At 45.5% G+C, this 14,759-nt stretch overlaps 1 protein-coding gene across 5 annotated transcripts in view; it reads right to left on the bottom strand.

The window, feature by feature from the left end:
- Nucleotides 1-11,604: 11,604 nt before the first annotated feature.
- Nucleotides 11,605-14,759, bottom strand: part of HECTD4 (HECT domain E3 ubiquitin protein ligase 4) — a 229,416-nt gene continuing 226,261 nt past the window's right edge. For all 5 annotated transcript variants that reach the window (XM_030938338.1, XM_030938335.1, XM_030938336.1 and 2 more), the window contains exons 75-76: nucleotides 14,458-14,680; nucleotides 11,605-13,944 (exon numbers count right to left, since the gene is read on the bottom strand). In XM_030938338.1, coding sequence (XP_030794198.1) covers nucleotides 13,808-13,944; nucleotides 14,458-14,680 — 360 coding nt within the window. In that variant the 3' untranslated portion in view covers nucleotides 11,605-13,807. The remainder of the gene's footprint in view (nucleotides 13,945-14,457; nucleotides 14,681-14,759) is intronic.

Raw genomic sequence — 14,759 nt, 5'->3', positions numbered from 1 at the left:
GAATAGAGAAAAACAGATTCTTCAAAAGCCTCCATCCTGAGAGGAGTTGAGCCCTAGCAGGATTAGCTGTTACCCCTCAGTGCATCCATCTGCACAGGACTATCGAGCACCGTAGGCCATTCTGAGTTCCTTTGTTCTTCCAACAACCTGTTGGGGTGGCAAAGGTGGGAGGGACTGCCCTATTTCATAGATGGGACACTAGACACGGGAACCATGTGGCCAGTTCTTTGAGGAGGCAGTACTCTATTGAAAAGAATTATCCCAAAGTGCTGGGATTACAGGTGTGAGTCACCACGCCTGGCCTCTAATAGTAATTTTCAAAACCTGTATCTTTTATCTTCTCACAGTCTTTTTTCCCCCCATTTAATGGATACTTTTTCTTGTACTTTTGCGGCATAGTTATTTTTTGATATCTTCTACTCTTTGTGTTGTCCATTTCCTGGGAGTTATTTTCACTTCAGTATTTTATGTTGTAGACTTTTCCTTCTGCTACTTCTTGGCTGGCTGGCTATGCATGTAAGAATAGGGAACTAAGCAACTCTCAACTGCTGGCTTTCACTGTAGGGCAATCAATCAGGTGGCATTTTCACTGGCGATCCCTAGATGTCAATCTCTGTAGGTCTTTTCTCTGAGTTAGTTCAGAGAGAGGTCTTCTGGTCTGCAGTCTAAACCTGGAGTGGCACTGCAAAAGGGGTTGGGATGTTCAAAAGACACGACTTTATTTTGTCCCCATTTTGGTCTGGTCATTCCCTCTCCAAATGCCACAGGGCTGGAGTTGTGAGTTTCTGAGGTTGTTTCTCCAAATATATATAACTTCTGGTCTTGTTAATTCTAACTGCTTTTTACATGAACTTCCAATTCCTGTTCTTCCCTAGCATATGGGGCCTCCAATTCTTCTCTATTACATTTTTTTAAAAGACGGTGCAAATAATCTTGCTTCTTATGATATACTCTGGCTAAGTCATTTATTATTCTTTCATCAGCTGTCCTTTTTCATAAATTATGATTGAAATTACATATGTCTCTTGGTTTCATGAAGACAGAATGTATACTTTTCTTTCTTCTCTGTTTTGGCATACTTATAAGAAACCATCTATATAGTACGTTCCTATAGAAAAGTGCATGGATGTGTACAGCTAAGTGTGAACACATATTTGTCACCACCACCCAAATCAAGAAACAGAACGTTACTAAGATACCACAACACTCCTCATACTCCCAGGCCACTCTCCCCATCCCGGGACAAACATAACCCATGCCTTGACATTCTATCACTATCAGTTATTACTGTCCATGTTCAACATTATCCATGGAATCCTACCATTAAGTACCCTCTTAGGTTTAGCTTCTTTTGCTGATCATTATGTTACTGGCTCATCCATGTTGTTGCATGTAGCAGTGGTTTGTTCATTTTCTTCCTGTACAGTATTTCATTGTATGCCAATAATTTATCCTGGCTGGGTGTGATGGCTCAGGCCTGTAATCCCAGCACTTTGGGAGGCCAAGACAGGCAGATTGCTTGAGGTCAGGAGTTTGAGACAAGCCTGGTCAACATGGTAAAACCCCATCTCTACTAAAAATACAAAAATTAGCTGGGCGTGGTGGTGGATACCTATAGTCCCTGCTAGTGGAGAGTCTGAGGCACGAGAATCGCTTGAACTCGGGAAGCAGAAGTTGCACTGAGCCTAGATTGCGCTACTGCACTCTAGCCTGGGTGACAAGAGTAAGACTCTGTCTCAAAAAAAAAAAAAAAAAGGAAAGAAAAAACAAAATTTATTCCACTGTTGATGGACCTTCAACTTGCTTCCAGTTTTGGCTGTGACTGTTAGTGCTGCTGTGAACTTTCTCATACATGTCCTTTGGTGAATTTCTATTGGGTTTATACCTGTTAGTGGGATCGCTGGGTTATAGGTATGTGTAGAGATAGTACCAAACAGTTTTCCAAAATAGGAGTAGTTTACATTTTCATAAGCAGTGTATGAGAATTCTGTTGTTCCACATCTTCCCCAGCCATGGTATTGTCTTGCTAATCCTTTTGGTGGTGTAGTATATCACATTGACATTTTATTTTACTTTACTTCTTTTTTATTTTTTGAGACAGAGTCTTGCTCTATTGTCCAGGCTGGAGTGCAGTGGCACAACCTCAGCTCTCTGCAGGCTCTGCCTCCCAGGTTCAAGCTATTCTCATGCCTCAGCCTCCTGAGTAGCTGGAACTACAGGCACGCACCAGCACACCCGGCTAAATTTTGTATTTTCAGTAGAGACAGCGTTTCGCCTTTTTGGCCAGGTTGGTCTTGAACTCTTGATCTTGACCTCAAGTGATCCTCCCTCTTCGGCTTCCCAAAGTGCTGGGATCAGAGGCGTGAGCCACTGCAGCCGGCTCATTGTCATTTTAATCTGTATCTCCCTGCTGACAAACGAGGATGAGTATCTTCTCTTTAGTGGATGGTACACTTTTCGAACAGTACTTATCTCTCAAGAGGCAGCACAGTGCGATGGCCTCAGCAGTGGAGAGCAGGGGACTCCTGGTTCTGCTCGGCCAGGGAGACAGCTAGGCATCTCCTTCCTCAGCTTCTCATCTAAACAGAAATCTCTCTTTGCTGTGAGTGGTTGTGTTTGCTCCCTGTTCCCAGCACCCTGAAGCAACAGACAGGGGAAGGAAGGAAAGCTGCCTGTTCTTTGTCCAAGAGGGTCCTTGCTCTGCCTATAAAAAAGACACATCTGGGACACTTCCACCAAAGTTAGCACTTTTTTTTTTTTTTTTTTTTGAGACGGAGTTTTGCTCTTGTTGCCCAGGCTGGAGTGCAATGGCACGATCTCGGCTCACCGCAACCTCCGCCTCCCAGGTTCAAGTGATTCTCCTGCCTCAGCCTCCCTAGTAGCTGGGATTACAGGCATGTGCCACTACGCCTGGCTGATTTTGTATTTTTAGTAGAGATGGGGTTTCTCCATGTTGGTCAGGCTGGTCTCGAACTCCCAACCTCAGGTGATCCACCCTCCTCGGCCTCCCAAAGTGCTGGGATTACAGGCATGAGCCACCGTGCCCAGCCTAAAGTTAGCGTTTTTTTAAAAAAATTATTATACTTTAAGTTCTGGGATACATGTGCAGAATGTACAGGTTTGTTGCATAGGTATACATATGCCATGGTGGTTTGCTGCACCCATCAACCCGTCAACTACATTAGGTATTTCTCCTAATGGTATCCCTCCACTAGCCCCCCAACCCAGACAAGCCTGGTGTGAGATGTTCCCCTCCTGGGTCCATGCGTTCTCATTGTTCAACTCCCACTTATGAGTGAGAACATGCAGTGTTTGGTTTTCTGTTCCTGTGGTAGTTTGCTGAGAATGGTTTCCAGCTTCATCCATGTCCCTGTAAAGGACATGAACTGATTCTTTTTTATGGCTACATAGTATTCCATGGTGTTGTTAGATATGAGTTCTAAATTTCTTTTCAAAGAATCAATATGTCAGTATGTTCAATTCTTTGCCTTCTTTTAAACTTAACTTCCTCATAAAGCAACCTTTTTCGATTACCTGCTCCACCCTGACTCATTCTGATTACCTGCTCTGTTATAACCATTTTTCCCGCCAAACCACTCATTGCGTCACTGTCTTTAAATTAGCCAAGAGGAATTAGTTTAGCCTGTGCGATCTAACCCTAGCCAATAGGGGAACGACACAGCAGCAGGGGCCACATGCATCAGGGATAAGAACCCCTTCCACTCCCTTGTCCAAGTGTGCGTGCACCATTGCTCCATCTGTAAGGGTGCACCCTTCTATAGAAGTAACTTGCCTTGCTGAGAATTAAAAAGAAAATTTTATATTCGAGTGCTATTTCTTTTGTGGCACCAAAACTTCCTTGATAACAGTGTATAAGGCCGGGTGTGGTGGCTCAAGCCTGTAATCCCAGCACTTTGGGAGGCCGAGACGGGCGGATCACAAGGTCAGGAGATCAAGAGCATCCTGGCTAACATGGTGAAACCCCGTCTCTACTAAAAAAATACAAAAAACTAGCCAGGCGAGGTGGCGGGCGCCTGTAGTCCCAGCTACTTGGGAGGCTGAGGCAGGAGAATGGCGTTAACCCGGGAGACGGAGCTTGCAGTGAGCCGAGATCCGGCCACTGCACTCCAGCCTGGGCGACAGAGCGAGACTCCGTCTCAAAAAACAAAAAACAAAAAACAAAAAAACAGTGTATATGCGCCACATTTTATCCAGTCTTTTTTTTTTTTTGAGATGGAGTCTCACTCTGTCGCCCAGGCTGGAGTGCAGTGGCACGATCTGGGCTTACTGCAAGCTCCACCTCCTGGGTTCATGCCATTCTCCTGCCTCAGCCTCCTGAGTAGCTGGGACTACAGGCACCTGCCACCATGCCCAGCTAATTTTTTTGTATTTTCAGTAGAGACGGGGTTTCACCGTGTTATCCAGGATGGTCTTGATCTCCTGAATCCAGTCTATCATTGATGGGCATTTGGGTTGGTTCCAAGTCTTTGCTATTGTGAACAGTGCTGCGATAAACATACATGTTCATGTGTTTTTACAGTAGAATGATTTATATACCCAGTAATGGGATTGCTGGGTCAAATGATATTTCTCGTTCTAGATCCTTGAGGAATCACCACACTGTCTTCCACAATGATTTGAACTAATTTACACTCCCACCAACAGTGTAAAAGCATTCCTATTTCTCCACATCCTTTCCAGCATCTGTTGTTTCCTGACTTTTTAATGATCGCCATTCTAACTGGGGTGAGATGGTATCTCATTGTGGTTTTGATTTGTATTTTTCTAATGACTAGTGATGATGAGCTGTTTTTCATGTTTGTTGGCTGCATAAATGTCTTCTTTTGAGAAGTGTCTGTTCATATCCTTCGCCCACTTTTTGATGGGGTTTGTTTTTTTCTTGTAAATTTGTTTAAGTTCTTTGTAGATTCTGGATATTAGCCCTTTGTCAGATGGATACATTGCAAACATTTTCTCCCATTCTATAGGTTGCCTGTTCACTCTGATGATAGTTTCTTTTGATGTGCAGAAGCTCTTTAGTTTAATTAGATCCCAATTGTCAATTCTGGCTTTTGTTGTACTTGCTTTTGGTGTTTTAGTCATGAAGTCTTTGCCCATGCCTATGTCCTGATGGTACTGCCTAGGTTTTCTTCTGGGGTTTTTATGGTTTTAGGTCTTACATTTAAGTCTTTAATCCATCTTGAGTTAATTTTCGTATCAGGTGTAAGGAAGGGATCCAGTTTCAGCTTTACATACGGCTAGCCAGTTTTCCCAGCACAATTTATTAAATAGGGAATCCTTTCCCCCATTGCTTTTGTCAGGTATGTCAAAGATCAGATGGTTGTAGATGTGTGGTGCTATTTCTGAGGCCTCTTTTCTGTTCCATTGGTCTATATATCTGTTTTGGTACCAGTACCTTGCTGTTTTGGTTACTGTAGCCTTGTAGTATAGTTTGAAGTCAGGTAGCATGATGCCTCCAGCTTTTTCCTTTTGCTTAGGATTGTCTTGGCTATACAGGCCCTTTTTTGGTTCCACATGAAATTTAAAGTAGTTTTTTCTAATTCTCAATGGTAGCTTGATGGGGATAGCATTGAATCTATAAATTACTTTGGACAATATGGCCATTTTCACAATATTGATTCTTCCTATCCATGAGTATGGAATGTTTTTCCATTTGTTTGTGTCCTTATTTCCTTGAGCAGTGGTTTGTAGTTCTCCTTGAAAAGGTCCTTCACTTCCCTTCTAAGCTGTATTCCTAGTTATTTTATTCTCTTTGTAGCAATTGTGAATGGGATTTGGCTGTTTGTCTATTATTGGTATATAGGAATGGTTGTGATTTTTGCACATTGATTTTGTATACTGAGATTTTGCTGAAGTTGCTTATCAGCTTAGGGAGATTTTGGGACGAGACAATGGGATTTTCTTTTCTTTTCTTTTCTTTTTTTTTTTTGAGACGGAGTCTTGCTCTGTCGCCCAGGCTGGAGTGCAATGGCACAATCGCTGCAACCTCTGCCTCCTGGGTTCAAGTGATTCTCCTGCCTCAGCCTTCTGTGTAGCTGGGATTACAGGCATGTGTCACCATGCCCAGCTAATTTTTGTATTTTTAGTAGAGACTGGATTTCACCATATTGGCCAGACTGGTCTCAAACTGCTGACCTCGTGATCTGCCTGCCTTGGCCTCCCACAGTGTTGGGATTACAGGCATGAGCTACTGCAACTGGCTGACAGTAGAGTTTTCTAAATATACAATTATGTCATCTGCAAACAGAGACAGTATGATTTCCTTTCTTCCTACTTGAATACCCTTTATTTATCTTGCCTGACTGCCTGGCCAGAACTTCCAATGCTATGTTGAATAGGAGTGATGAGAGAGGATATCCTTGTCTTGTGCTGGTTTTCAAAGGGAATGCTTCCAGTTTTTGCCCATTCAGTATGATATTGGCAATGGATTTGTCATAAATAACTCATTATTTTGAGATGAGTTCCATCAATACCTAGTTTATTGAGAGTTTTTAGCATGACGGGGTGAATTTTATTGAAGGCCTTTTCTGCATCTATTGAGATAATCATGTGTTTTTTGTCATTGGTCTATTTATATGATGGATTACATTTATTGATCTGAGTATGTTGAACCAGCCTTGCATCCCTGGGATGAAGCTGACTGGTGGATAAGCTCTTTGATGTGCTGCTGGATTCAGTTTGCCAGTATTTGAGGATTTTCGCATTGATGTTCATCAGGGGTATTTTCTTTTTTTGTTGTGTCTCTGTCAGGTTTTGGTATTAGGATGATGCTGGCCTCATAAAATGAGTTAGGGAGGAGTCCCTCTTTGCTTTTATTTGGAATAGTTTCAGAAGGAATGGTACCAGTTCCTCTTTGTACCTGTGTTAGAATTTGACTGTGAATCCATCTGGTCCTGGGATTATTTTGGTTGGTAGGCTATTAATTACTGCCTACATTTCAGAACTTGTCATTGGTCTATTCAAGGATTTGACTTCTTCCTGGTTGTCTTGGGAGGGTGTGTGTGTCCAGGAATTTATCAATTTCTTCTAGATTTTCTAGTTTATTTGCATAGAGGTGTTTATAGTATTCTCTGATGGTACTTTGTATTTCTGTGGGATCGGTGGTGATATCCCCTTTATCGTTTTTTATTGTGTCTATTTGATTCTTCTCTCTTCTCTTCTTTATTAGTCTGGCTAGTGGTCTATTTTGTTAGTCTTTTGAAAAAATGAGGTCCTGGATTATCTTTATTTTTGAAGGGTTTTTCATGTCTCTTATCTTCTTCAGTTCTGCTCTGATCTTAGTTATTTCTTGTCTTCTGTTAGCTTTTGAATTTTTTTGCTCTTGCTTCTCTAGTTCTTTTCATTGTGATGTTAGGGTGTCAATTTTAGATCTTTCCTGCTTTCTCCTGTGGGCATTTAGTGCTATAAATTTCCCTCAAAACACTGCTTTAGCTGTGTCCCAGGGATTCTGGTACGTTGTGTCTTTGTTCTCATTGGTTTCAAAGAACTTATGTATTTCTGCCTTAATTTCATTATTTACCTAGTAGTCATTCAGGAGCAGATTGTTCGGTTTCCATTGTAGTCGTATGGTTTTTTTTTTTTTTTTTTTTGAGACGGAGTCTCGCTCTGTCGCCCAGGCTGGAGTGCAGTGGCCAGATCTCAGCTCACTGCAAGCTCCGACTCCCGGGTTCACGCCATTCTCCTGCCTCAGCCTCCCGAGTGGCTGGGACTACAGGCGCCCGCCACCTCGCCCGGCTAGTTTTTTGTATTTTTTAGTAGAGTCGGGGTTTCACCATGTTCGCCAGGATGGTCTCGATCTCCTGACCTCGTGATCCGCCCGTCTCGGCCTCCCAAAGTGCTGGGATTACAGGCTTGAGCCACCGCGCCCGGCCTTGTTGTATGGTTTTTGAGTGAGTTTCTTAATCCTGAGTTCTAATTTGATTGCACTGTGGTCTGAGAGACTATTTGTTATAATACATTCTTTTGCATCTGCAGAGGAGTATTTTACTTCCAATTATGTGGTCAACTTTAGAATAAATGCAGTGTGGTGCTGAGAAGAAGTATATTCTGTTGATTTGATTTGGGGTGGAGAGTTCTGTAGATGTCTATTAGGTCCACATGGTCCAGAGCTGAGTTCAAGTCCTGAATATCCTTGTTAATTTTGTCTCATTGATCTAACATGGACAGTGGGGTATTAAAGTCTCCCACTATTATTGTGTGGGAGTCTAAGCCTCTTTGTTGGCCTCTAAGAACTTACTTTATGAGTCTGGGTGCTCCTGTTGGGTGCATATATATTTAGGACAGTGAGCTCTTCTTGTTGCATTGATCCTTTCACTATTATGTAACGCCCTTCTTTGTCTTTTTTTTTTTTAATCTTTGTTGGTTTAAAGTCTGTTTTATGAGAGACTAGGATTGCAACCCCAGATTTTTGTTGCATTCCATTTGCTTGGTAAACATTCCTCTAGCCCTTAATTTTGAGCCTATGTGTGTCTTTGCACGTGAGGTGTCTTTGCACGTGAGATGGGTCTCCTGAATACAGCACATCGATGGGTCTTGACTCTATCCAATTTGCCAGTCTGTGTCTTTTAATTGGGGCATTTAGCCCATTTACTTTTAAGGTTAATATTGTTATGTGTGAATTTGATCCTGTTATTATGATGCTAGCTGGTTATTTTGCCCATTAGTTGATGCAGTTTCTTCATAGTGTCGATGGTCTTTACAATTTTTGCAGTGGCTGCAAATGTTTTTGCAGTGGCTGATCCCGGTTTTTCCTTTCCGTATTTATTGCTTCCTTTAGGAGATCTTGTAAGTCAGGCCTGGTGGTGACAGCATCTCTCAGCATTTGCTTGTGTGTAAAGGATTTTATTTCTCCTTCACTTATGAAGCTTAGTTTGGCTGGATATGGAATTCTGGGTTGAAAATTCTTTTCTTTAAGAATGTTGAATATTGGCCCCCACTGTCTTCTGGCTTGTAAGGTTTCTGCAGAGAGATCCGCTGTTAGTCTGATGGGCTTCCCTTTGTGGGTAACCCGACCTTTCTCTCTGGCTGCCCTTAACATTTTTTCCTTCCTTCATTTCAACCTTGGTGAATGGAATGATTATGTGTCTTGATGATTATGAGGAGTATCTTTGTGGTGGTCTCTGTATTTCCTGAATTTGAATGTTGGCCTGTCTTGCTAGGTTGGGGAAGTTCTCCTGAATAATATCCTGAAGAGTGTTTTCCAACTTGGTTCCCTTCTCCCTGTCACTTTCAGGTACACCAATCAAATGTGGTTTGGTCTTTTCACATAGTCCCATATTTCTTGGAGGCTTTGTTCATTCCTTTTCATTCTTTTTTCTCTAATCTTGTCTTCTCACTTTATTTCATTAAGTTGATCTTCAATCTCTGATATCCTTTCTTCCACCTGATCAATTTGGCTATTGATACTTGTGTATGCTTCACGAAGTTCTTGTGCTGTTTTTCAGCTCCATCAGGTCATTTATGTTATTCGCTAAACTGGTTATTCTAGTTAGCAGTTCCTCTAACCTTCTTTCAAGTTCTTAGCATCTTTGCATTGGGTTAGAACATGCTCCTTTAGCTCGGAGGAGTTTGTTAATACCCACCTTCTGAAGCCTACTTCTGTCAATTCGTCAAACTCATTCTCCATCCAGTTCTGTTCTCTTGCTGGGGAGGAACTGTGATCCTTTGGAGGAGAAGAGGTGTTTTGGTTTTTGGAATTTTCAGCCTTTTGGCGCTGGTTTTTCCTCATCTTCGTTGATTTATCTACCTTTGGTCCTTGATGTTGGTGACCTTTGGATGGGGTTTCTGTGTGGATGTCATTTTTGTTGATGTTGATGCTATTCCTTTCTGTATGTTAAGTTTTTCTTCTAACAGGCCCCTCTGCTGCAGGTCTGCTGGGGTTTGCTGGAAGTCCACTCCAGACCAGTACCAGAACAGCAAAGATTGCTGCCTGTTCCTTCCTCTGGAAGTTTCGTCCCAGAGGGGCACCTGCTCGATGCCAGCCAGCGCTCTCCTGTATAAGGTGTCTGTTGGCCCCTGCTGGGAGATATCTCCCAGTCAGGAGGCATGGGGGTCAGGGACCCACTTGAGGAGGCAGTCTGTCCGTTAGCAGAGCTCAAGTGCTGTGCTGGGAGATCGGCTGCTCTCTTCAGAGCTGGCAGGCAGGAATGTTTAAGTCTGCTGAAGCTGTACCTACAGCCACCCCTTCCCCCAGGTGCTCTGTCCCAGAGAGAAGGGAATTTTATCTATCAGCCCGACTGGGGCTGCTGCCTTTCTTTCAGTGCTGCCTTGCCCAGAGTGGAGGAATCTAGAGAGGCAGTCTGGCTACAGAGGCTTTGCCGAGCTGTGGTGTGCTCCACCCAATTCGAACCTCCTGGCAGTTTTGTTTACACTGTGAGGGGAAAACCTGCCTACTCAAGCCTCAGTAATGGCAGACACCCCTCCCCACAAGAAGCTCGAGCTTCCCAGGTTGACTTCAGACTGCTGTGCTGGCAGTCAGAATTTCAAGCCAGTGGATCTTAGCTTGTTGGGCTCCATGGGGGCGGGATCTGCTGAACTAGACCACTTGGCTCCCTGGCTTCAGCCCCCTTTCCTGGGGAGTGAACTGTTCTGTCTCACTGGCATTCCAGGTGCCACTGGGGTATGAAAAAAAAAGAACTCCTGCAGCTAGCTTGGTGTCTGCCCATACGGCCGCCCAGTTTTGTGCTTGAAACCCAGGGCCCTGGTGGTGTGGGCACGGGAGGGAATCTCATTGGCCTGCAGGTTGCGAAGACTATGGGAAAAGCGTAGTATCTGGGCTGGAGTGCAACATTCCTCCCAGCACAGTCCCTCATGACTTCCCTTGGCTAGGGGAGGGAGTTTGCTAACCCCCTGTGCTTCCTGGGTGAGGCAATGCCTCACCCTGCTTCAGCTCGCCCTCTGTAGGCTGCACTCACTGTCTAACCAGTCCCATTGAGATGAGCCAGATACCTCAGTTAGAAATGCAGAAATCACCTGCCTTCTGTGTTGGTCTCGCTGGGAGCTGCAGACCAGAGCTGTTCCTACTTGGTCATCTTGCCACCGTTCCAAAGTTAGCTTTTATGAAGTACAAGAAAGGTGGAGTTGAAAGCATGAGAATAAAGTGACTCTGGGTGAAGACTACCATGGAACAGTAGGAGGCGACAAGCAGGTTACAGAGAACTGAGATTATCCAGAGTATAGCCAACCTGGGCTCCCTGGCCGGTGAGGCAGCTGTGCAAGGAGCTGAGTGTTGATCATGAACAGCAGGACTCAGCAAGTCCTCACATCTTTCCTGTATCTCCCTTCTGCACAAGGTAGGTCTACATCCACCACCTGCTCCTGAAGGAGGAGCTGTGTCTGAGGGGCCCAGACTCTGCCACGGTAACAATCCGCTTGAGAAAAATGCCCACACCAGGCCCAAGTGCAAAGACTAGCTGCCAGGACAAAAAGTGGGCAGGGGATGTAGGGTTAGGTTTAGCTTTGATCTTGGATTCCCCTGCTTTCGTAATTTCTACATGCAATGCACAGACTCAAGAGTCAGGTTCGGGGAAGGGTAGTTTAAAAGCCTCATGGGGTAAGAATCACGTCAAATGCCAAGAGACCATAATAATTAGAAACACTTTAATTCCTAGCCACTTGGCAGCACTTAAATATCAGAGCCATCCAAGCATGCCAGTCTTTGAACTTGCTCAGCAAGAGTAGATGATCACACAACTCTTAAGGTAAATCAAAATTAGATGAAGGTTATTTATTGGTGTGACTTTTTTCCTTTAGTGAGCTTCCTTTACACAGCATGGTGTAAATAGCATCAGATTGAATGAAAAGTTTGTTAAATGCAACCATAAATAATTATAATAAATATACATCAAGTAACTTTACAGCACACATTTTTTAGGGCCAAGGTTTGGAACTGTCTGGACCTCAATGTGCTCTCGGAGAAGCAGCCATGTTAGCAGCAGATACCTTACAGCTGTCATCTACTCAAGTGATGGCCAACAGAAGCTTCTGAACTCCTCCTGGGGAGGTAGCTGACAAGTCCATTCAAGGGATGAGGACTAAAGAGAACCAAGAATTTACAGATACAGGGAGGAAAAACCACTTCTAATAAATCCAAAGGCTCTTTCGTTTTGCAGAAATGAAAATAAAAGGATCCTTGTTGTCAGGAATACATCCTGGATGTGACCCCCCCAAACTCAAGGGAGCTGTGGCTGCTGGGGAGGCAGCGGGCTGACCATCTTCTTTCAAAACAGGGGAACTGCTTGCGGGCACTCACCTCCAGAGGTGACTTGCATCAAATACAACTGATGCAACTGTCATGATTAACCCTAGGTCGATTTCATCCTGAGGTCAGGGGATCCTTTCTATAATGGTCCTTGATGCATTTCCTAAGAGTTACAGGGAGGAGATGGATGCTAACGGCTCTATCTCTAGAACTCACAATCTTTCCAGCAGGCCAGGGCACATCTTCTTTCTTGGACCAGCATCCACACTTCAAAACCTTCTAGATAGCACTCATTCAAAACTTCCAATATTCACAATATTATACAATAAATACAGCGATGTGATTCTGTGAGACCTGGCAAGGCCCAAAGTGACAGTGTCCAACAAGATGGCCTGTGCTGCTCATGAACAGAGTACCATTGGACAAAGACCTATTTGGGGCAAAGATGCACTGGGGCAGTGGGTGAGCCTGGAGGCAGCCCAGCCCTGGCACACACACTTACATGGGGTGATGGGGAGTGCTAGGCAGGGCTGGCCAGAGGGGCAGAAGGACCCCCCTGGAGTCTCCATCTGGACTTGCGTGTCTGGGTCACTAAAGCAGACCCCGAATTGAGCAGAGCACCTCAGTCCACTCTTTTGAAAATGGGGGTGTGGCCCTTTCCCTTGTCCTATGTCACTGCAGGGAGGAAGGGCCATTTCTGAGCATTTTGTGCTCCTTTTCTGTGGGGTAGGCTTGAATCATGTGCTTTCCTCTTCAACCAGAGTCTGAGAGGAGGCCCCCACCTGAGCACTGTCTCCCACCTCTGGGTGTCTTCTCACCCCCTGCAGCTGGGATGCACCCAGCTAGGCTCTGTGAATTAAGGTCGGGATGAACCCTTGAGTCTCCTGCTCCTGAGGAGGCCTCAGATGAAAACTGTCAGACTAGGGCCCAGAAGAGACAGATGGCAGATAGGGAGGTTTGGGAGGGGCAGGGAAACCACTGTGGGCTTTTCCTCAGAAAAACCAAGACTGGGAGCAAGTTCTAAAGCAGGAAGATGAACATATAAAGTTCCCTGTGTGTCTCCCATGTTTGGGCAACTGGCCCAGCCACCTCTAGGTGGAGGGAGGCCTGCTGGGGCTGCCTCTGGAGCAACTCCAGCTGGAGGCCAGAGGGGAGGGCTGGCCACAGGCTTGTCTGTGGAGGCGCTCTGCTAAAGCACGGATGCTCTGTGTGGCTGAGGTCATTGTACCCCTGGCTTCCTGCTGGGTGGTTCTGTGATGGGGAACCAGCTGGGGCCTTATGGCATTAGAATCTGGTGGCCACGAGGGACAATGTCCAAGAAGATCAAATTAGACACAAACTGTCTGGGAACTAAACTATCCTACAAATAGACCACAAACAGGCAGCAAAAGAACCAACCCATCACGAAACGTACAAAGACAAAAGGTTAAGTCTTCCAGGAGGCCCTGGAACGTGGACGAAAGTTTGGAAAAGCAAAATGTTGCCAACTCCTCACGCAGGGCCCTGGAGGGACGGGCTGCAGTAGTGGCTTCCCAAGCCGGCAGAGCAGGTGCCTCAGTGACATCCTAATTCTGGGGCTTCCTCCTGTCAGCCACTGAGGGGGTCTTCGCGGTAGTGAATGGCACAACGAAGTTTCTCCAGCATGATTTCCAGAGAGGAGTACTGGGGAAGCTTGATCATGAACATGCAGGTCTCCACGCGGATGTAGCGAGAGTCTGGGGAACCTACAAGAAACCGAGCCAGCGTCAGAGGGTTGGGCCCCCGTCTGTGAGGCTCCCATGGAAGCTGGGCTGGCCTCCGCTTCCAGGTTTGCCTCCTTGGGTAGCCCTAAGCCAATCCTGGCTCCCAGCAGGATGGGGATGAGGGCCTGGGAACCTGGGAGAAGTTCTTGGAGGGAAAAGGGGAGAGAGCTGCTGGACAGCATATGTGCCAAACTGCTGATGGGTTTGTCTGCCCAGCAAATTGTTTTGTTTTGTTTTTACCCATTTTCTGCATTTAAAAGTTAGAAGATTTGAAGCATTCTGGATTTTCAGCTTCTTTTAAGATATGAGAAGGTATCTAACAGCAGGCCCGTATGGCTGGTTCCTGCCCAGCCCTAATCCTCAATGATGTCTGGGTTTTGGCATGTGGGGCTCCTGTTCATTGTTCTCCCTTCACATGGGGCCTGGCGGCCCCAGTTCCAAACAGAGATGGGCTAGTGTTTCCCTACTTGGGAAATGGCCAGGGGAGGGTGGTACCTGCTGTGCCATCTGGGGGGGCGATCTTCATGGGGTACGGGGGCACATGGGCGGTGTCGGGGCCCCCGTCTTTGCAGGGGCAGGTGAATGGGATGCGCTCCTGGTTGCAGGCAAACTTGATGAACTTGCACAGCTCCTCCTGGGTGAACATCTCCAGGGCCCCCCAGAAGAACTCGATGTGCTGGTCTGTCTCCATCAGTCCCACCTGGTACATGGTGTGGGCCTGGGGAGGAGAGGCCCAGGTGTCAGGAGCCCTGGAACCCCACCTACCCAGTACCTCCCCAGCCCTGGGGTCTGCAGGC

This window comes from Rhinopithecus roxellana, chromosome 10 (assembly GCF_007565055.1).
Source record: "Rhinopithecus roxellana isolate Shanxi Qingling chromosome 10, ASM756505v1, whole genome shotgun sequence".
Lineage (NCBI taxonomy): Eukaryota > Metazoa > Chordata > Mammalia > Primates > Cercopithecidae > Rhinopithecus > Rhinopithecus roxellana.
Note: the sequence above shows the minus strand (reverse complement) of the source record. Positions and strands in the feature narration are given on the sequence as shown.